The 21,776-nt window shown below is 39.1% G+C and overlaps 1 protein-coding gene across 2 annotated transcripts in view; it reads right to left on the minus strand.

Moving 5' to 3' along the window:
- Fras1 (Fraser extracellular matrix complex subunit 1) overlaps nt 1–21,776 on the minus strand; it is a 404,303-nt gene that overhangs the window by 20,733 nt on the left and 361,794 nt on the right. For both annotated transcript variants that reach the window (XM_063247218.1, XM_063247217.1), the window contains 9 exons: nt 17,390–17,546; nt 15,405–15,605; nt 13,775–13,962; nt 12,442–12,717; nt 9,603–9,835; nt 7,514–7,674; nt 5,455–5,669; nt 2,204–2,354; nt 571–678 (listed from right to left, as the gene is read on the minus strand). In XM_063247218.1, coding sequence (XP_063103288.1) covers nt 571–678; nt 2,204–2,354; nt 5,455–5,669; nt 7,514–7,674; nt 9,603–9,835; nt 12,442–12,717; nt 13,775–13,962; nt 15,405–15,605; nt 17,390–17,546 — 1,690 coding nt within the window. The remainder of the gene's footprint in view (nt 1–570; nt 679–2,203; nt 2,355–5,454; nt 5,670–7,513; nt 7,675–9,602; nt 9,836–12,441; nt 12,718–13,774; nt 13,963–15,404; nt 15,606–17,389; nt 17,547–21,776) is intronic.

Consider the following 21,776-nt stretch of genomic DNA (forward strand, 5'->3'; position numbering starts at 1 on the left):
TTATAAATAGAAATATCACTGTTGGATTAAATGGCATTTACCACCATTCAAAGGATACTTGCAAATTACTAAAATTGTAAATGTTACTTAGACACATGTAGTCTTTAAAACTTAAGCAACAGTGCTATGAATAAATAAAAGTAGGTAGAGTGTTACAGATGAAAAGAACCGAAAGCAATAAAACAACAATATAACATGTAATGTTTGATTGGATCTACTTTCCTTTTATACATATAGATAAAATAAAAACAAGTGGAAAGACAGCTGAGGAAGAATAGAGGAAATATACACAGGAATTGGTTATTATTAAACCAATGTTAAGTACGTTAATGGGAAAATTATGTTGCCATTGTGTGAGAAAATATTCTTGTTCTTAGAGATGTCGAATAAAGTACTAAGGTAGCTTGACAGGAAGACAACAACTTGTTTTCAAATGATGTGACCAGAAATGAATGTGTGTGTATTCATACCTGTAGAGCAAGATGCTAACAACTGTTGACTTAGTGTTGCATTGTTCTATTTGTTTAGCTTCTTTCTGTGTTTAAATGTTTCTTATCACACTGACATTACCTCTGAATTTGGCATGGGTCTTGAATTCAATGACAAGCCGGCCATCCTCTCGAATGTAGATTCTTATTATCTGAAGCCTTGCCGAGAGCACACTGTCCGTCTGGATCCCTGGACAGGCAACCACACATAAAACATCCAAGTTAGGGCACAGAGAAGGCACCCACGATATCAGCCTACAGGAAAGTTATTCCAGATACACCTCTGAGCAGAGCCGCACACTTACTCAAATGTGACTTAAGAGAACAGGTATATATTCACATGGACAACCATTCTACAGAGGCATCTGCCAATTAAAACAGCAAGGCAGTTCATTCCACTTTTTTTTTTAAAACTTTTCTACTGTGCCTGATATAGACTCTTCATTTATGTAAGTACCACTTAGTCCATATGCAGGATTTTATGAGCCAATAGCTCACAAAATAATGGATCTAAAACTTTCTACTGTCATATTTTATACCAACATGTGGCTACAGTGCATTTACATCATATTGGATTTTCATTTCCTTTTCATATTTGATAAACTCATAAATCCTGATACAAACAAATGGAAAAATCCAGTGGAAAATGAAAGGGAAACATATAGAGGGTGGCATGAAAAAGTTCTCTTCAGTAAAGGCAGTTTCGGTCATGATGCCCGATGGGTTAAGAATGATCAAAAACAAAGGGTAATCAAAGGAGAAAAATAAAGGCAAATGAAACAAAACAGAAGACCAAAGTTCAAGGAATTATATGACCCAGGCAGGAAAACATGAAGCTATTATTCCATGAGAAATACAAAGCAAATAAAAGATTTGCGCTTCGTTCACTTAACAGAAGGAAGGATGTAGGTTCAGTTAGCAGAGATGAAGTCCTTTCTAAAGGAAACTGTCTCAGGTACAGTGTCTCACTCCTGGAGAGGAAGGAGTAAGGGCAGGAGAAGGGAACTTGGAGTTATACAGTACTAGAGGACACTGGAAATGAAAACCGGGCGTTTAGGGGGCTTCCCACGGCAGCAGTGGGACAAAGGGGATGCGGGAGTGAGGGGCACATGCTTTGTGGCAGAAGTTTCCTCAAACCCAGCTCCCCGGGCTCCTCTCAAAAGGGGACAGAAACAAGGCAAGCCTGAAGAGAAGATCATTTTAAAAATTCAGAGTGTCCTAGTAGGGGTTCAATAAATGTTTGTTGAATAAATGAAAAAACTCAGCATTGTAAAAGTTTCTTTTTTTGAAAGTCAGCAAAGGAGCCAACTATGCCAAATGAACTAAGTGGGCCACCTGACATTACTATCAAGCCTAGTGCTCCTGGCATTGTTTCCCGTTTCTGTGCATAATTCAAAGATCATTTTTCTTCTTAAAACAAGATGAACCACACTATTTTTAACCAGGAGTAGCTGGACATGCTCATGTTGCACAGGCACACACACATTCCTGAGTCACGATGGAGTGTCTAGGACCTGAGGTCACCTGTCACCTTCTGCTCTGGGCTCTCGGCTGTCTGCCTTCCAGGATCAGCAGACAGAGGCAGTGCTGCTAGACAGGAGCCCCAGCTCTGTACATTTCTCACAGCATGACAGGAAGCCAGCCGCTGTTCAAAGTCACCACTTACTGGATCTCGATGAACGGGGGTCAGCAACAGTGCAGCCGACTGGGCATACCTGTCCTCCAGAGCACTGTGTCGTAGAAGAAGGAGAACTCCATCTCCGTGTGGTGCTCCAGGGAGGCCCAGCCGCGGGGTGCTGTCACGTAGATGTAGGACACATAGAGGGGCACGTGCACTGTCAAGAAGGACTGAGCAGAGTCCCTCACCTGCCGAGGAGACAAAGACGCTGACTTCCTCTCTGGATGCAGGGCATCAGATGCTCACCGCACACTTTCCCTTCTCACTTACTCCGCCTCTCACCTGCTCAGTAGTCACTAACCAAGCGCTATGTGATGCTTTGGAAATGATTCTGAGCAGGCAACACATCACACTTCCAAGACAGTGCTTCTTTCTCAGGGGGTTCCTGTTACTACTATTAACTTGGGTCAGTAATATTTATGATGTACACAATGGAGAAAAAGCGGATAGAAAGATAAAATACTACACTAGCTCAGCTTTCACACCGAGGCTGGCTGTGTATATGTGTATGAGTGGGAGAGTTAGTTCATTCATTTTTAAAATGATGGTTGCAATACCTTTTTTAACGCATATATAACATAAAGCTAACTTATTAAGTTTGAAACAATGTTATTTTGTCATTGGTCAAATACTACAGCATATTATGGGACTTGTGTTTTTCTTTGGTTTGACTGTACATTAGAAAGTGTTTCTGTGGGTAGTTAAGGAAAATGCTGTATCAATATTTAAGACACCATGACTAGGGGTATAGTTCAGGGGCAGAAGGGCTACTTAGCACTTAGTATTGGGCTCCATCCTCAGGATGACAAAAAGTTATCCACATTAAAACAATTTTTCTAAAGTTTTTTTTTTTTTTTTTTTGAGACAGGGTCTTGCAAAGGTATTCAGGCTGTCTTGAACTTGTAATCTTCTTACTTCAGACCTCCAAGTAGTAGAGATTAGAGGCATAGACCATATCCAGGACTTAAAGTGTTTTTCGTATTCAAAATTACCAGTGATTTAAAATTTGCTGACAATTTTTTAAGTTTTAAAAACAAAACAAAAAAGGATAAAAATGGTACAAAATTTTTAAAAAACCAGCAAATTGATGCTAGTTAATACATTGCATTATTGTTATTTTAAAAGCAGTTGTTCAGATTATAAGATTTAGACATAAAAATGATAAAAGAAATCAAAGACTACTCATTCCATATTCACTTAAACATCCCTTTTCGATATGCATTACTTGTGTTTCTACAGAAAATTATCAAATTGTGTCTGGATCTCACATTATAACTGCCCTATAACACAGGTTTTACTAAAATACAGCTGCTTCCCGGAAAGTATGAAGTTGTGAGTTCAATTCCTGGTACCAAAATAAAATAAAATAAAATACACCTACTTCAACCTCACAACTGTTTATATTATAATCTCAATAATTCTCTCATTGATTAGAAAATTAATTTTTTCTTTTCTTTTTATTCTTTCCTTTAGCCCTCATAATATTACTTACTAATCTTTAAAAAGAACAGAAAGTTTGACAATACGTACTACATATCCATTTAATGCCAAATTCTGCATGGGGTACCTTGTTGTGTTCAGCTTCTTAATCAAAACTTCCAATAAGACACAGAGCGATTGTGTCTTGTCAAGTCTGCTGTTTGATATACAAAGATCTGGACAAGGGCTTGGGTCTAGGTTCTGTATTGTTTTCTCCAACCTGTCAGCAGTTTCACTTAGAAGAAACAAAGCAACAGTTTCTGATTGGGTCTTTTATTTTTTGGGTGGTCTGATATTTTTTTGAGTTCTTTATATATTCTAGATATTAGTCCTCTGTCTGAGGAAGAGCTAAAAACAATTTTTTCCCTTTCTGCAAATTTTCCTTTCATTCTGCTAGCCATTTCTTTTGATGTGAAGTTTTTTAATTTGATGTGATTTCATTTATTGAAAGAAAGATAAACTGGGGGCTTGGGATTTAGCTCAGCGGCATAAGCACCTGCCTTGCAAGCAGGCGGTCGTGAGTTCGATCCCTGGTACCGATAAAAAAAAAAAAAAAAAGAAAGATAAACTGTAATCATCTGTTTCAAGGTGGAGGAAACCTGATAATGAACTATTAAGTAATATAAGTCAGACACACATTAGTATTGTTTCTCTTACATGAGAAATGCAAAATACAAATAAAGAACAAAATAAATGACAGATAATAGGAAGTAGGAAGATTGGTCTTTCGTAGATGGAAGAGGATCAAGAGATGGAAAGGGGTGGGAGGGAATGAAGGAAAAGAGATGAAAACACAATTGACATGTGTCATGTGCATGGACCAACTCCCCACAAAGAATATAAATACCATGTCTGATAAATATATGCTAATTTTAAAAATAGGGGAAAAAAACAATGAAATATTTCTGTGCATATAATTTTTCTGTACAGGTTTAAAAAGTGGGACACACAGGAATATTCAAACATACAATTGAAGCAAAATCATGGAGAACAGACAATACTGATTTCTGAGGGGCTGGGGAGAATAGTCATTTAGTTTTGCATTTTCCAGTGACCACAGATTCAACTGCAGAAACAAAAACAAAATTTAAGGGTGTTTTAAACTCCTCAGCAGAGGGCAGCAGTGTACACCAAAAAAAAAAAAAAAAAAAGAAAGGAAGCCAAACAGTGGGGTCATGAAGAAAATACTTTTTAAACAAAGATTCTTTCCCTAATTTAAAACAAAAACCATCTAACTAAATTTGACTTACTGAGATAAATGCTTCAAATGGGATGGAATTAAGCTTCCCAAGAGGATGGATGAGTCCCATCAGTGTGATTTTGTTTTTCCAGGGGTTGCCAGTCGGAATGGACATGAAATCTAAGTGTTCTCAGCAATGATCTCTTGCTTAGGATAATGGTGTTCTCCTTGCCTTTTCAATGACAGGTGCATACGTGCCAATCTGACTCATCTCCATAAGTGAGGAGAAGAACACATCTATACAGCAATAACCTCTCATATCTAAATCTCACCAGTTTTTCAAAATATGCACAAAAAGAAAAACAAATCTATCCAGAAAAGTAAATCTTAAATTTTTATATAAATCTCTGTGGCAGTAATTTTTTGGCACATTAATTCAATTTAGAGGACACAGGGGGGTCTCTCTGGCTACAGTACTGAGAGATCTGGCTGAAGGATTTATAAAGAAGACTTCCTTAAGCTGGTTGGCTGAGTTCTAGATGCAAAGTGTTAACCAGAGCACTTCAGAAAGAAACAGAACTGGGGCTGGCCCTATGCACAGCCCGGGGATGAATCCCCAGGGCACCCACCTGGAAGTCTGCAGTCACTGAGCCCCCGCAAACATCGATGAGCTCAGTCATGTCATAATAGGCATCAAAGGTCCACACGCAGCTCTTCAGGTTCAGGTGTTTGTAAAGCTGGATGGTCTTTAGCTCCCGCACATTGGGATCAAACTGGAAAGGACGGTCATAGCCAGGACCCAGGGCAGTGCTGTCATAGACCACATCATCCAGGAACCCTGCCTCTGCCCAGAGGGAAAAATAGGAATGGTGACTCAGTCTGTAGATGCCTAGAAGCTGGTGGGGAGAAGGGACCTATTCTTTACACACTGAGAGAGCTTTCCATCCCCCTGAGATTATGGATAAAGGGACCACAGTCACTATGCACTGGGAGAAATGTCAAAGAGCTTGCAAAGAGAACTGCCTGGTGCTGTGTATCAACGGAGGACTCTAGTGGGAAGAAATGGTGACTGAGTGATACCAGGCACAAAGATGGCAGAAGAAGGAAAGAAAATGCACTGTAGCTTTGCTGTGCACCTGTGAGTGTGGCTCTGCGCATGGCAATCGGTGCTGAGGAGATGAACTTACTGTATGGACCATTTGCTGTTGAATTATTATTTTTAGGAACAACTTCTAAAAACAGCTTGTATGGAAAGCCAACAAACCAACATCTGACTCTCTCCCCTCCTTCTTTCTAAGAGTTCAGGTTCTTGAACTCATGGGGAAAAAAGTCTTAATGAGTAAATAGCTCACTAATGATGCTCGACTAAACCTCACCTGCTACAGGCAACAATTACTGCATCAAATGCTGCCAAGCAAGCCAGCTGTCTAAATTGAAGAAGACCTTTATGCAGTAGAGAGTTGAATATGGATACAAATTTAGAATATTGGGAATAAAATTTTCACAGTTCTAAAGTGATGACAGTATTTTAAAAGAATTAAGGCATTTCTTAGAATGTTCAGCACCAGTAACCAGCCTTTTGCTCCACAAAGATTAGCCACTCAGGTGACCTTGTTGAATTTAACTGTTTTCAAGTAGGGACAGGGGCAAAGTTCCACTTTCTGAACGAACGTGTTTCTCCCTCCAGCTGCATATGTGAACCAATTAAATTTTCATGTATAGCTCAGTGAGTTAAGAATAATTGGTACTCGACTAATTCTACAGCATAAAGACCATCCCTACAAAACCGATGCTTAATGAATATGAAAGAGCATATGAATGCATTTCTGTCTTCAAAACCACTGTTAAATGATTCATCACTTGTGAAGGCAGGAAATATGCATTTACTGCGTGCTTGCTAAGGTAAATGGAAAAGGGCTGGATTCTTTGTAAAACAAAACGTCTGCTCTGGCGGACATGGAGATGTTCTGTCTTAGCTGTGAGTTTCAAGTCTGCATCTGCTCTCAAGTGGCTCAGCCCCAGCTGTGCCATGTGGGGACAGCCTGCACCCACTGAGCGCATCCAGGGGCCTACCAAGGTCCAGCTCTTTGGGCCAAAAGTAGGATGACTCTCACCAGAGTCTCTCTCTCTGACTGTAATGCAATTTCACTTCTCCCTCTGCCCGATCCTGCTTCCTCTCCTTCCCTTTAATAAGTATTGATCCTCAGAAACATTTACACTCCAAAGCTCCATTTCATCTCCTGCCCCCAGAGAATCTACTGAACATCTGCACATTAGGTACTGCTCTCTTGGGCTTTTAGGGGACAGGTTCAAAAATGTTCCTTATAAGGGAAAGGAAAGAACTAAAATATACCATGGTGAGAGTGGGAAGCATGGCAGAGTTAGAGCCTCACCTTGGTGAGTAGCAGTGGTTATCCTTTATAAGGAAGCAGTGGCTCAGACAGGTCAAGCTATTTTTGTTCAGTTGTATAGGTAGTGAAATAAGGATTTAAATATGAATTTGGTTCCAAAGTCCTTATTTTTTCCTAGTGGCTCCATTGTCTGACATGCCTATGTTTAGCTGCTTGCTTAGAAGGCAAACTGATATGCAGAATCTGAGGACCACGAAACATGAAAAGTAGCAATCTCTCTATCCCAGGCACTGCACAAGCCGGGTGTGGGCGAACCAGTACCAAACTTTCCCCTCACCTGAGATGCCTCGCAGGTCGCGAGTGGTGACAAGATTGGAGCAGACATGCTGGTGTCTGTAGATGGACTCAGATAACAGGAAATGCAAGTTGTGCAGCGGCATGGTGGAGATAAGAGGCAGCATTCCGTCCTGGTGTGGGATCTGCACCGAGATGTGGATCCTAGGGGAGAGAAGTCATGAATGAGTGTTTGACTGCATGCTGTAACCGTGACCAGCCTGATTTCCTTCTCATCACAAATTTGTCTTCACCAATGAACTAAGCAATCTTTTCTTTTCTTTTTTAAGCTTGCCAAGGAAGATTTCTATCTGAACATGTAGTCATGCAGATGGACTCCAAAGTTGTTTTGCCTTAGAGACCCTCCAGACTCAACAATGACAGCAATCAAGAATCATAGATTTTTTTTTCTATACAAGAAGAGATAATATCACAAGCATAGACTACTTTTAAGCTTCCTTTTGGTTTAAATGGAAACTTTGTATCCATTTAAAGCAAAAACTGAGTGGCTGGGAAAAGCACTGCCCCCTGCTCTGTTGCAGTGAATACCTGTGGAAGCTGGAGATGGTTGACACACTCAGATTTTTAAAGCATTTGTTGGAGTCAAAAAGATAATATTGAGTTCTTCAACTCTATGGGTGGTTTTCTGATTTTTAAAGCATTTATTTGAGTCAAAAAGATAGCACTGAGTTCATAAACTATGGGCAATTTTCTGACCAGTCAAATATCTTAGAAATGACAATACCTCCCCTAGTCACACTTTGTCTTCCAACTACAAAAGTCACCTAACCTGTCCCTGAAAGTCTCATGAACACCTCACATCCAGCTCTCACTGGCCTCAACCTATATCTCACTCACCCTTGATCTAATTTCTCAGTGGTTTGGGCGCCTTCCTACCAGGATATCTGCAACTTATTTACATTGGCTGCTGTTTCTTGTATGTTTTAAGACTCTGCTTATCTTGGCTCCCCACTATGAAGACAAGGGCCATTTCCTTTGTTCCTTCTGTTTATCCAGTATATGTGGTATTCAATCCTAAATAACACATGAGCTTAATAAATATTGGTTCAGACTGAAATGCAACAGAACTGTCTTTATGAACTACATTTGTTTTTATTGTGCCACTTTAAATTTTCAGCAGGTTCATGGAGGATGTGTTTTCAGTTTATTCAGCTGGTCTCCATAAGTAAAGAAGCACATCTTAAAGAGGAAACAGAACATGGGGAAGAAGGCAGATGGCCCTTTTCTAGAAAGAGGTCATTGTATCCTGGGTACTTACGTTACTATCATTTAACAAGAAATTTTTTTTAAAAAAAGAATTATTTGTGTAACATTGACTCCACTTTCAAACCCAGCCTTTTTTCCATGCTAAGGAACCCATTTCTTTGAGTCCACTTTTCTAAAGGTACAAATTTAAATTCTATGAGGCTTAATGAATATGTATGGAACTCATAAATTTTCTTTTGCTAAGCAAAAAAATTAAATTATCTGTTTCCGATTAAAACCACGGCGGCACAGGAAAAAAATAAATCTAGTTCTGGTGGACTGATTGTTCATTTGTACTAGTGAGTGCCTCTTATGTACCAAGAAGTACTGAACTGTGTGGAAAAGGTGTAGAATAATCCTAGTCCCTGCCTTTATGGTTCTTCTGTCCATGTCATGGAGAGAATGAACAAGGATAATGCTCTGAAAGAGGACAAGAGGGTACAGAGGAGCCTCTAAATTGAACTGGAGAGGACTGTGAAAATATTCTAGAGGGCATGCTATGAGCTAGGTATTGTAGGACAACAAGATTTAACGACAGCAATTAGAGGTGGGTGGAAAAGAATTGGAATTAAGAGTAACACATATGCAACCTACATGCATTTGATATCCTTGAGAAGTTATAGGTGATTCCCTGTGGGCAGACTGGCAGGGGAAAATAGTGAGGTAAGCAAATGAGGATAGAAAGATAAACGGGTTGGACCTTGAGAGACCCTTAGAGAAAAGCTTTTTTCTAAAGCATTGTATTACCACTGTTTCATTTTGCAGAACATCACTCATTAATCTGTCCTTCTTAGAAAACTCATCATGGAAGGAGCCACCTGCCTGACCTGTTCGGATGTTCCTTGTGCTTCACATCCAGGTATTTCAAGGTTGCTATGAAGGACTGAGCCTGGAATCCTCTCGATGTCCCAGCCACCACTGGGGTGTGGCAGATAGCACTGTCTGTCCCAATGGTAACAATGTTGCTTCTTAAGGGGGTCCCCACGTGGCCAACTTTATCCACAGCCTTCGCCACGCAGCGTACATGAAATCGCCGGCTGAAGTAAATGCTATCCAGGACCTGCAGGAAACATAAAGCACCACAGCCCTGCACACAGCACACAAACAGGTCCTTACACTGCATTGGTCAGATGATGGTGGCACAGCCGGCTGCTGGGACAAAGCAGTCTATAAAAGTCATCCATCCATCCATCCATCCATCCATCCATCAACTGATCTGTTCATCTGTTCATTCATCCCATAATCATTGACTTTCCACAATGACCCAGAAACAAGGGCCAGGGAGTACTTATAGTTAAAGGGGTAAAACAAAAAATGAGCAAGTAGATAGACGTGAAGCGAGAGCCTAAAGAAGATAAGTGACTGTTAAAATAGTTTTCTCTATGTTCTGTGTATAAGGACTACTGGGCTGTTTTTCAGAACTACTGGGCTGCTTTTCAGAACTTGTAGCAGCACTGCTTGGCCTCCAAACCCCTGTTGCTGAGTACACGGGGGACACTAGTTAAGGTCTGGACACAACAGATTCTTCAATTAAATTATCTTCTAGTAAAAGCCTCTAGGCCTTTCACTAATGATTCTTATAGTTTGGAATTGGCTTTTCAAGAATAGACATGAGCAGAAAAAGCGATCATCTGGTCAATAATGTTACCAACTCAGAATCTCCATGCAGAAGGTAAGTTCCCCGAAAAAAAAAAAACAAGTGTGCATTTTGTTTTAGCCAACCAACAAGTAGCTTCTCCCCAATTTTCCCACTACTGACCAAGGTGGGGCACAGATTGAGGTTTTAGTTTAATGCTTCTCCCAGGGTTCTTATTTCTCTTTCTTTCTTGCTGATCTCTTCACTCTGTAAGAGTCATAGTAACGGGGCTGGGGATTTAGCTCAGTAACACAAGCACCTGCCTTGCAAGCAGGCAGTGAGTTCGATCCCTGGTATGGATAAAAAAAGTTAAAAAAAAAAAAAAGAGTCATAGAAACTTGCAGGCTTAAAGCTCAGCACCTTACTTGATCCGGATTAACACCTGCCAACCTTTCTACAGATACCTCACTTTTCCAGACATACAGAAGCAGGAAGAGGACCTAATAATTCAATCTATGTAGAGGCAATGGAGGTCACCAAGACCCCTCCGGTTATCCTGCATATACGGAGGGAAGCATGCAAAAAATTAATTAGTAGTTTTCTGTGCCTTAGGCCTTCCACTAAGCAAAGGTACAAATGTATATAAATTCTTCCCATGAAAACAATTTTCACTGAAGTCCATTAAAAATTAAAGAATTTTTTTCATTATACTTTTAAAATTAGTTAATTCCTTTCTTTTTTTCTCTCTCTCTTATTTTATTTCTCCTTTTTTTCTAGGTAAAGAAGGAGTTTGAGGCATCTTACAAAGGTACGTATAATATAACAGTACTAAATAAATCTGTGAATGAAGATAAACCAAAGGAAACTTACTTAAAGGTAATTAGTTATCAATATCCCTGCAAGATGAAAAACTTTAGTCACAGAATCATAAATTTGGGGTCTGTAAAAATGTATACTTGGCTCAAGTATCAAATATGATTTTGTTGGACACAGAATTAGGTAATTATGAAACAACAAGCTATTAAGCCTTGCCATTTTAATTCATCAATCATAGAGAAAATTATTTAAATTCAAGATGAGTTATATTGAAAAGAATGGTTCTTCTAGCTTTCTAAATAAGTTCTATCAATGTCATTGAATACAAGTGACACTACTCTGTCTTAACAGTTTTTGCCTGCTATTATCCCATTCAACTTATCACACTAAGAACCAACTGGATTGAACAGGGAAATCTAGAGAAATTCAGTCTGAGATAGAGAAATCTCTGACTTCCAAAACTAGTTGGTAACCAATTTCAATCAAAACTTATTGAATGATTATGATATGCCAGATTCCATCCAGATTCCATGGTGAGCCTGAATCTCAACTGCTTTGTGTCTCTTTTGGAAGAGAGATGCAGCAGAGAGCACTGGCAGGGATTGGCTCCCAAGGTTGGGGAACCTTGCTACTTCTGGCTTTCTGGTGGAACAACGCGTGGTGGTCTGGTGTCCAAGCTCTTTAAGGGTAGCAAATGACTTAGAAATGTCTTTTCACACCCCTCTACAGGACTTTGCAAAAACACTGATCACTCAGTAGCCATTCGACTTAAATTTCATTTAAAAATTGGTCCCTACTATGCACGCATCAATATGCTGACTACTTTGGAATATAAAAATGTGGTAAAATCTTAATCTGGGTCCTTAAAAGAGATTCTATCTAAGTACTTATTGAGGGATTAAAAATATGTGGAAAGGACAGTAATCACTGGTATCTACGTGGAATCTTGGACTTACTTTACCTTTTAGAAGTCACATTTGTCAGTGGCTCTGGTTGTGTTGATCAGGAGACTGAGACAGAGAGGTCAAGTAACTTTTAACATCATGTAGTTAGAAACAGGCAGTATCAAGATTTGTAAACGGTCTTTGACGACTAGCTTAGTTCTCTTTCTATGACATTACCTCTCCTTACACATAAGAACAATAATAATTTTTAAAAAACCAATGTGTTTTACTCCAAATGCCACACTTGGACCTTAAGGATTTGACAGAGTCAGAGAAACAAAAAACAAGGGCCAGTCTCTCCCTCCTCAGCCGGCATAGCCCTGGACTTACCATGTGGTTAACGCTGGTGAATGGCGTGCTGTCAGTGACAGTCTCAAAGGGCGAGCGGGCCCCATTGCCATCAGTGGGGGCGGCCACCTCCCAGCTAAACTGCACAGATGTCTGGTTGATGCCAGCCTCGCCACAGTGCTCTTTCATGATGGCAAATCTGGGGAAGTGTGGGTCACAAGGAGTAACACAGACCAGAGGGTAACCTGGAGATGGGGCTTTCTTGGCTCCTTCCTTGGTGACCTCTTCTACATGATCATAGTCAGCAAGTGTGACAACCTGAGAAAAAGCAACACAGCTTCAGGCCAGGCTGGGCATCAGAAGGACCGAGAATAAAGGCTCTTGCCCTCCAAGCCCTCCCAGATCCTTGGCTTCTGGGGACTCTAGTAACTATACCTGAAGGTTTTACAATTCTTTGTCAGGTGTACTCAAAAGATATCATAGTCTTTTCATGTTGAGGAATACTTTTAGTGCCTGTGTGGGCTAAGAGCCTTATTAGCTTATCACATGTCCAAATTGGAGTCCTGTCACTTACTTTCCTGTCCACTAGAAATGAAGGGCTATCATGAGAAGTTTTGCTAGTTTAAGCTAGCATGGAATTTTTAATGGTATGTAGTAGCGTGCTTGACAAAATAAGAGTAAATAAAAGTAATGTATTTCTTCCATGGTCAAGCAAGAGATGCATTTTGAAGTAAAATTTTTTTTACATACAGCAGAGACTAGTAACAGGAAGTTACGGTGTTTGTTCCGACTGTCCTCCCTGCTGTGGACTAAGTGTCTCTTCTCAGTCTTCAGATATTTTCCTCCTAATTGTGAAGTCAGCAATTCATTCTATTCGTTCCAAACTGGGAAACATGGGACTGTGTTTCTGCATTCCCTTAAGTCTGTGGGCTAAGCAGGTGGGAGGGCAGACATAAGAGTTTTATTTCTTATTCTTCAAGGTCTCACCAAAGCAGTGAGGAGAGAACTGTATTGTGCTTTCTGCCTCTGTCAGCCTAAGGTATTGACATGGTTTGGTTTTACTATCATTTCAGAACAAGGTTTTGCCCTGTGACACTCCTAATTTCTTTTTGTTGTTGGGGCTGTCGTGTGCATTGTAGGGTTTAGCAGCACCCCTGGCTTCTACCCACTGGATGAGCATGGCACCCAGTGTGGCATTTGGGCATAACTGAAAATGTATGCAGACATTGCCATTTGTCCTCTGAAGGGGGAAAGGAGGGGAGACAAAATTGTCCTGGCCAAGAGCCATTGGGTTAGGATAGTGAAGAAGCAGCATGCTAGAAGTCCCACTTCTCTCCAGTTCTCATCCACTGAGACTTTGGGTCATGCAACTCACAATGGGCGGTGCTGGTAGGATGAGACTCCCTGTTGCCTCCTGGTCTAGAATTGTCACTGTGGCAGTGGTCACATCCCCAAGAACAGCTTCCACTGGATCATCAGGGCCAAGAACGAGAGAGAAAGACTCATGCCATTCCCGGTCTTCATTGGACAGGATCTCAACTTTAAAATATATATGGTCCACACCTTTGCCAAAGACAGAACAAAAAGAGAGCAAAGCCTCATTAGGGGACACATCCAAGAGTGCTCACATTGGCACTGCTGATGTCATGCTAAAATGCGTTCCTTCCTTTTAGAGGTCTTCTATAAAAGCAGGGACTGCTAATCATTTTTGCCACATCTCAAGTGAGGAATCTGTTTTACAGAGCAAAGTCCACCCACAGTAGAGGCTCAGTACTGCTGACTTACTATTCAACACCATGAGGATTAATAGCCCCTACTTGACACTGGCTGCAAGTAATAAAAATCTATGATCCAAAATATACTTTCTCCTGGTTACAAGATTTTTTGCTTATTTTTTTCCCCTTTACAGTTATGCATGAGTTCCTGGGTGGCTGTGAAGGCCTGCACAACCAGATACCCTTCAAAGCAATAGCTCAAGGCTATGCAATCAGCTCTTGGAAGGAGAGAGGTACAAGGCTTAGAAACCCCTTCTTTTGATGTAAAATGACCTTCTGAGGTCCCTGCTAGTAGGCAAATATGCTTCTTCCTCTCCTGTAGATACCAGAGATAGGTTACTTCTAGACCTGCCTTTCCCCCAGATTCTCATGGAACAAAGGAAAAAGTAAAGACACAAGAAAGAGAGGTCCTCCTGAGGATGCGAAAGAAGGGCTCTACTTTTCCATCAAATGACACAGATTGGAGCTAAAAGCCCTGTAAAGCTCCACAGAGGTATGAGAGATATACAGGGCCTCCATCATTTCTGATTTACTTTTTCCATTCACTTGCTAGATATTCTCCAAAAGTACCAACATCTTTGTTCACTGCTGGTTACCTACTGCTGGCATCAAAAAGGATGCCAGGATCTTTGCCTGGCTTTTCACTGTTCCAGAAAGTTCAGTGATAAACCCTAACATACATTCAACCCTATGTACCCTCCATCACATTAATACATCGGACAATGATCTGACTCACATTTTTCTCTCTTCTCTAATTTGTCTCCATATTTCTCTCTGGGATAAACCTTTCGTGAAAAGTCTGTAATGGTACCTTATTTCCCAGCAGATGTGAAATCACTGTCCATAGGATTGTATCTCTCAGAATGTGTTAAGACCAAGGGACCAGCATAGTACTTTGCACTAATGTTTATGGAATGATTTATGTATGTTTTTGAACCAAGTGTTCTTATCTTATCACTCAACCACACCAATAGGGCAACAACAAATCTTTTTAAATAAAAAAAAAATACCCAACATGTTCTAAAGTTAGGGACTTATTTTTTTCTATGCCATTTTTCACTAATCAAAAAAGGTTACCCGGCATTTCAAATGTAAGCTCAATAAATATTTTATATTATTAAAACTACTGTTTTCTTCCTTTGTCTCTCTGCTTTTCGCTTTTCTTCAAATATAAGACATCATTTCAACTCTATTGAGAGAAGGCACAGATTGGAACTGGCATTCATTTACCAGGATTGAATTTTAAGACTCGGCTCTTCGGGTAATAATCCACACCAGACTGGGCAGACCCATCCCGTGTGCTGCAGCGGACCTTGGAAGTCCTATTCTGATCCCCTCTGCGGATCACCTTGATGTTCAGAATTGCAGTCGCATCGGGCCCTGGGGGCTCCCGGACTTGATACGCAGCTTCTTCAAACTCAATGGTGGGGGCTGAGAAAATACAGTTAGGAAAACAAGAGAAAGTGTTACAGCATGAAGGGTCCACAGTCCCATGAAAATATCCCACAATAGCAAGGGGGAACTGCTCATATTAGTTAACAATACCCAAGCAAAATGACTTACAGTCATAACAACCAATCAGCATCTACTCTTAGGCAATGCTTTGGAAAAACATTGTTTGTGGTCCTGTGGGATTTCTCATATGTTTCTTATTAAAAACAATATAATGGGGGAAATGTTTAGAGGCTTTGAAATATGCATCCACTCTCATTGTAGCTCACTCAATGTTTTAAAATTTGCATAATGTATCAAGAGGCTGAGATATAGTAAGCCCTTGGTAAATATGGTAAATATCAATTGACTAATTATATGAGTTGACTTTTTATTTATGAGCTATGAATTTCTAAGGTCTTTAATTTACCACATTTATATACTGCTTCAGTTTACCAAATCCATCTTTCATTTTTGGGATTTGGATACCCATTCCCAGGATTCCCACTTCTGATCCTCAGCTTTTCTTAATTTCTCACTGACTATTTAGCTAACTATAGTTAGTTTGAGCACTTCGCTACAATGATAACAGGTATACAATGTCTTAGCAGTCTGACTTGAGGCACTACTGTCATTGTTAGGAAATGACTAGTAATGCTTTTGCTAGTTTTTATCAAAACATTTCAAATCTTGACTTTTCTATACCCCTGAGGAAGGGTGAGATGGGGTGGTAGTAGAGAGAGAGTTAAAAAGATGGTCAAATTGAGAACAATTTTAAATTTTATCACATTTTTGTATCATAGGTCTTCCAGACGCCTAGGAGGGACTCACTTTGAGATTTGAATCTAAGTCTACTTGCATGAAGCGCTAATTCACCTTCAAGGCTGACTTTTTAAATTCTATGCAGTTTTTAAGACAGTTCTTGATTTTTCATTAAGAACTCAAAAGTCTCACCAGTTCACAAGGTGGTTAAGAGTGCACATTCTAGAACTGGATAAAATAAGTTTCCTAAATAAGAGAAAGTGTTACTGCATGAAGGATCCACAGCTGAGTACAGCTGTTTACAGCTGAGCAACTAAGAGCACAAATTATATAACTTCGTTAAAGTTCTGTTTTTTTCACCTATTATATAGGGATAATTATACCTACTGCAAGGGATTACTGTCAGGGTTAAGTGAAGTAAGATAATACATAGGGTGTACAATAAATACTTGATAGAAATCAGTAATTGTTATTCATAAGATACCTATTTTAGTAAAACAGTGATATCTCAATTTAACATGTTTGGCTTCCTCTGGAACCTGGGTCAGTCTTCACTAATACCTGACTATGCAATTTAGATTTTTTTTTTAGGTTAGTAGGTCAAATAAATTATAAGTATATTGAGGAATTTGACTTTTCTAGGAAGGCAGCAGTATTTTAAATCAGTTCACTGTATCCAACTGATTCTGAGTGTATTTCCAACCCTGCTCCAGACCTGCAATATCATACATGGTTTTTATTCTCTGTCTGTCTTAACATTTTTGTCCTAGCTTTTAAACACACTTATTCCTCATCTCTTCGTACTGTGGTAGGGAGCAATGGGATTAAAAATACTTAGGAATTCACTAGAGTACTGCACAGGTTGATCACTTGCTGGAAGCATTTTCTATAAATATTCAGAGATCATTAGCAATTACTTTATAGCACTTTCATTTTCAAAATAGTAATTATTACATTACTAATAAAACATCAGCTCCTGTCCCATCAACCTAAGGGTAAATAAAGGCAATTTCTTCCATTACCATCCTCATCATTGGTTATGGTGATGGTGGCCATGCTGTTCTTTCCAACTCTGGCTCCGCTCCAGTGGTTTCCAAGAGGGTGGCCAAGGTGGACCCTGAACTGTTCCTCAGGCTCAAACATGGAGTCATCATGGACATAGACAGTACAGTTTTTCACCTAAAGCCAATGGCACAAGACAAACTCTCTGAAGCAAGAGGTCAGCAACTTGCTTAGATTTACTAGAAGGTTATGTTTCCTCTTTGCAGTGACCAAAGAATTAACATAAAGTCAAAAAGGTTAAGCCAGTTTCATTCATAAAATAGAATGCTTAACTGTTTATGTCAGGCATGGGGGTGGTGTGTACCTATAATCCCAGCACTCAGAAGGCTAAGACTGGAGGATTGCTGTGAGTTCAAGGCCAGCCTGAACTGCATAGAGAGACTTTGCCCCAAGGACCCAAAAATATCTGACAGTTCATGTTTGAATGAGACCTATGTATATGACAAGAATTGGACTGTAAGAATATTCCAAACTATTTTGAATTATTAATGATTAGCTATGAAAACTAAAATCAGTAAAAAAAAAAAAAAGTAAATCTCACCCACAGAACACCTATATGCTTTCCTGAAACATATTATCTGAGCTGGACATATTTGCACATGTTATAAGAAAGCTTCTAATGATGGGGGTTCAATATATGCCAGACTTTCTGGACAGCTGAGTAACATTTCTTTTGCTTTGTAAACACTGAATTAATCTTATAAGAAAGAGAAAGTCTTTGAGTTTGATGCAAGACACTTTTTCATGGTAAAAAAAACCCTCTCAAATCTGCTGTCAAATAGAATCTCATCTGAAAACTGCTGAGGACTTAAAAGCCAGAGAACATAACCCAAATCCCTATTTGTCAGAAAGAAACTGAGTGTTTTGCAATCCAAAGATTCTCTACTGAGGAATGTGTTTTTGAGAAAAGGTAAGATGGAGTCATAATATGTTAGACACATGGCAGCCTCGTAGTAGAGTTATGTGATAGGAAGTGGGGTATTGTTAGTCACAGCATTTAAAATCTACTCTGCTACTCTACTGAAAGGATACGTGGGCAGAGAGGTACCACTCATGTGTTTCCTGAGTCCTTCTAAATGGTAAGCAGACTTCACAGTGAATATTTATTTGCAGCTTGCTATCCTATTTTTGAGTCCCTGAAGAATCTTCTTTTTTCCTACAACATATTTTCTAAAATTAGAATTCTTTATGGAATGCATAAATTTAGTAGTAACTCATCAGATTCTTTTTTTTTTAAAAAACACCCATTAGTAACTGACAAACTTCAAAGACACGCTTAGCAAGCCAAAGAACATGGAGATTCCAAATTATGTTTATGAATAATTATAGATTTTTCACAAACATATAGATATAAGCACATAGACTTTTAGGCTGTATTTTCTATTATTGTTAAATTAAAAACTATCTCTTAATTAGAAGAGAATGCTCTTTAGAACTGAAAACAAATATAGACACGTAGACACAAAAAAATAGACTGTATCCATTCTACTTGTATGTGTTTTTAAATATGTTTTAGCCTACCACAGTAAAATCCTAATAAAATATATAAATAGGACCAGCCTTTGCAAGCTGTGCATGTGTAAAATTCATTAAGAGACCCAAAGAAGAAAGCTATAATTTTTTCAAATAATAAAAATAAACAGAAGGCAAATCTAGACTGCTCTATACTAGGTAAAATCAAAATGTTAAGCTTCAAAAAGACTTATCACGATAAGATTCACTATGATGCCCACCCTGGTTTGACTATTATCTTCTTTTGAAGTTCAGTAATGTCTCCAATGTTTAGGTTTTATTGGCTTTGTTCTGTACTGTTATGTTCAATTTTATTATACTTGATTATATAGGCAATTCTTTTTAACGTTGCAAGGGGCATTATGGTAACCATTGTTGATTACCATGTATTCTGTTTTTACATCATGTGCTATGTCCATCCTTTGTTTTGACTGACTCTGCTTTGTTTTGTCAAATTTGGTTTTATTCTCTTCTAAAAAAAGTAATAAGAACTGTGGGAGTAATCAAACCCAAAATGTTTAAATGTTATTGTAAAAAAGAGAGGAAAAGAAAGTGCTCTAATGGATACAACTGCAAGTATGTTTAGGTGTGTAAGATAGATGACCATATTACTAAGTTTTTGTTGGATCATTGAACACAACTGTTTGCAGTCTCACTGTTTGAATGTCCACTTTGTATGCTTAATTTTGTAACTTGATCAACTATTTCTAAGATGACGATATGTAATTTATTAACTAGTGATTTCTTAGTGTTTAGTTTTTTTGAAATTCTGTATTACTTGTACCATTTTTCTGTTTTGTTTTGTTTTTCTCTTTAAATAAAAAATGAATTTAAAAAAAGACTCACCATGAGAAAAAAATTTGATAAATTTGTGTCGAAATTAAAAGCTTGGGCTGGGGGTTTAGCTCAGTGGTGTAAGTGCCTACATGGCCAACTCAAGATTGTGAGTTCAATCCTTGGTACAAAATATATATATAGAAGGCTTTTGTTCAAATAAGATCATGGTTAAAGGTAATAGAGGTAAGTGACAGGTTTTTCCCCTGAGCACATATATTCTAAGACATCCTACTCATGTTTATGGTTGGACATGTCTCAGGGTGAGCAGTGAAGTACTATTTGCAGTGATGGAGAGTTGGGGAGTTCCTGGTGCAGTCAACAATGTTCTTCACAGCCTATTGTTGGGGTGAATGAAAATGTGAATGAAATCAGCAGATACATACCATGAAATAGTATGTGACAGTCAGAAACAGTAAGTTAGACATGTAAGTGATTAAAAATACTATAAAGAGTAAAAAACGGTTTAAAATTTATTACAGAAAAGACACATTGCCATTCATTTCCCTTGAAATACTTCCCCTTGTTTGAAACCCGCTGCCCATCGCTCCTGCTGTTTCTGAAGCAGTGCTGGAAGTCCTCTGCTGGACCTTTAGTTGCTCTACTGTAGCTGCCTTTGTGTCCTGAACTGATTCGAAACATTTACCTTTGATGGTCGATTTGACTTTGGGGAAGAGTTAGAAGCTATGTGAGAACACACCATCAGGGTTTTTTGAGCCTGTCTTTCCATTGGATGGCGTTTGGCACCAGCATTCACCGTATTTCTGGCCATACCCCACAAAGACACTCATAAAAGAGCACTTTCAGAACTGCTTCAGAAAGTGGCAAGAGCAATGGGATGAATGTGTTTGAAGTGAGGGGAAGTTTTTTTTTTTCCGGTACTGGGGATCGAACTCATGACCTCATGCTTGCCAGGTAGGCGCTTGTGCTGCTGAGCTAAATCCCTAGGCTCTAAGAGGGGAGTATTTTGAGGGGGATCAATGATAATGTATCTTTTACTATGATAATTTTAAAATGTACATATTGACTATTGTATTTCACCTATTCTTTGTGCAAATAGAATTTAAAGCATATCACAGAGTAAGAACAGTAAAAGACTGAAAATTTATAACGCAGTAACATTTTTTATCAATTAAAGATCATGCACACAAAACAAGCTGTTTTTAAAGAACAAACACAAACCAAGAGACCCAGATTGAATACAACAGCTTGATGGTTGGGGCAGGGAATGTAGCTGGAGAATGGGAATAAAAGTAAAATGAATAAATAATGAGGACGGCAAATTTTTGCAGTGGAGAGGAGGAGATGATTTAAATCAATAGGTGTGGGGCTAGTTGGCCTAAGTGCCTGCCTGGCAAGCATGAGGTTGTAAGTTTGATTCCTGGTACCACCAAAAACAAAAACAAAAAAAAAAGGGAAACCAACAGGTGCAACTGAGTCAATCATCTGAAACTGAAATTCAGAAATAGGGCCTGGATACACCTTTTGCCTATACTGAGGCTGAGGGCTTAGGTTCTGAGGTCGCCATAGTTAGGGACAAGGAGTTCCTCAGGACTCCTCTGCCATGTGTGTGACTTTTCATGTACACAGCCAAGAGGACACTCCATGGACTTGACTCTGCCCCCCACCTGCCTTTCTGGTCCTGTACCAGGATGCATGGTACCCTAGGACAGAGAACTGCCTTTTTCTCTCTGGTAACATCAGTGGGATGTGTTCATCTATTATAGTTCTGTATTATAGTTCTGCTACACTCATGAGATTCTGCTAAGTTCCAAAAATATCATACATCATGTGAACGTCTCAGCTCAATCAACCATTCATGCATTTTGCTGTGAGTGGGAGTCAAGACAACCAAATGGAATAGATGATATTATTAAGAATATTATCAATTAGTAAGACAATTCCAAGGAAGTTCAGAGTTTGGTTTTTTATTTGATTTTTAAATTTTTTGCAGTACTGGAAATTGAACCCAGGGCCATTGTACTGAACTACATCCTTAGT

Source organism: Cavia porcellus, unplaced genomic scaffold, assembly GCF_034190915.1.
Source record: "Cavia porcellus strain 051 isolate PalLab524CR breed Dunkin Hartley unplaced genomic scaffold, mCavPor4.1 scaffold_4, whole genome shotgun sequence".
Taxonomy (NCBI): Eukaryota; Metazoa; Chordata; class Mammalia; order Rodentia; family Caviidae; genus Cavia; species Cavia porcellus.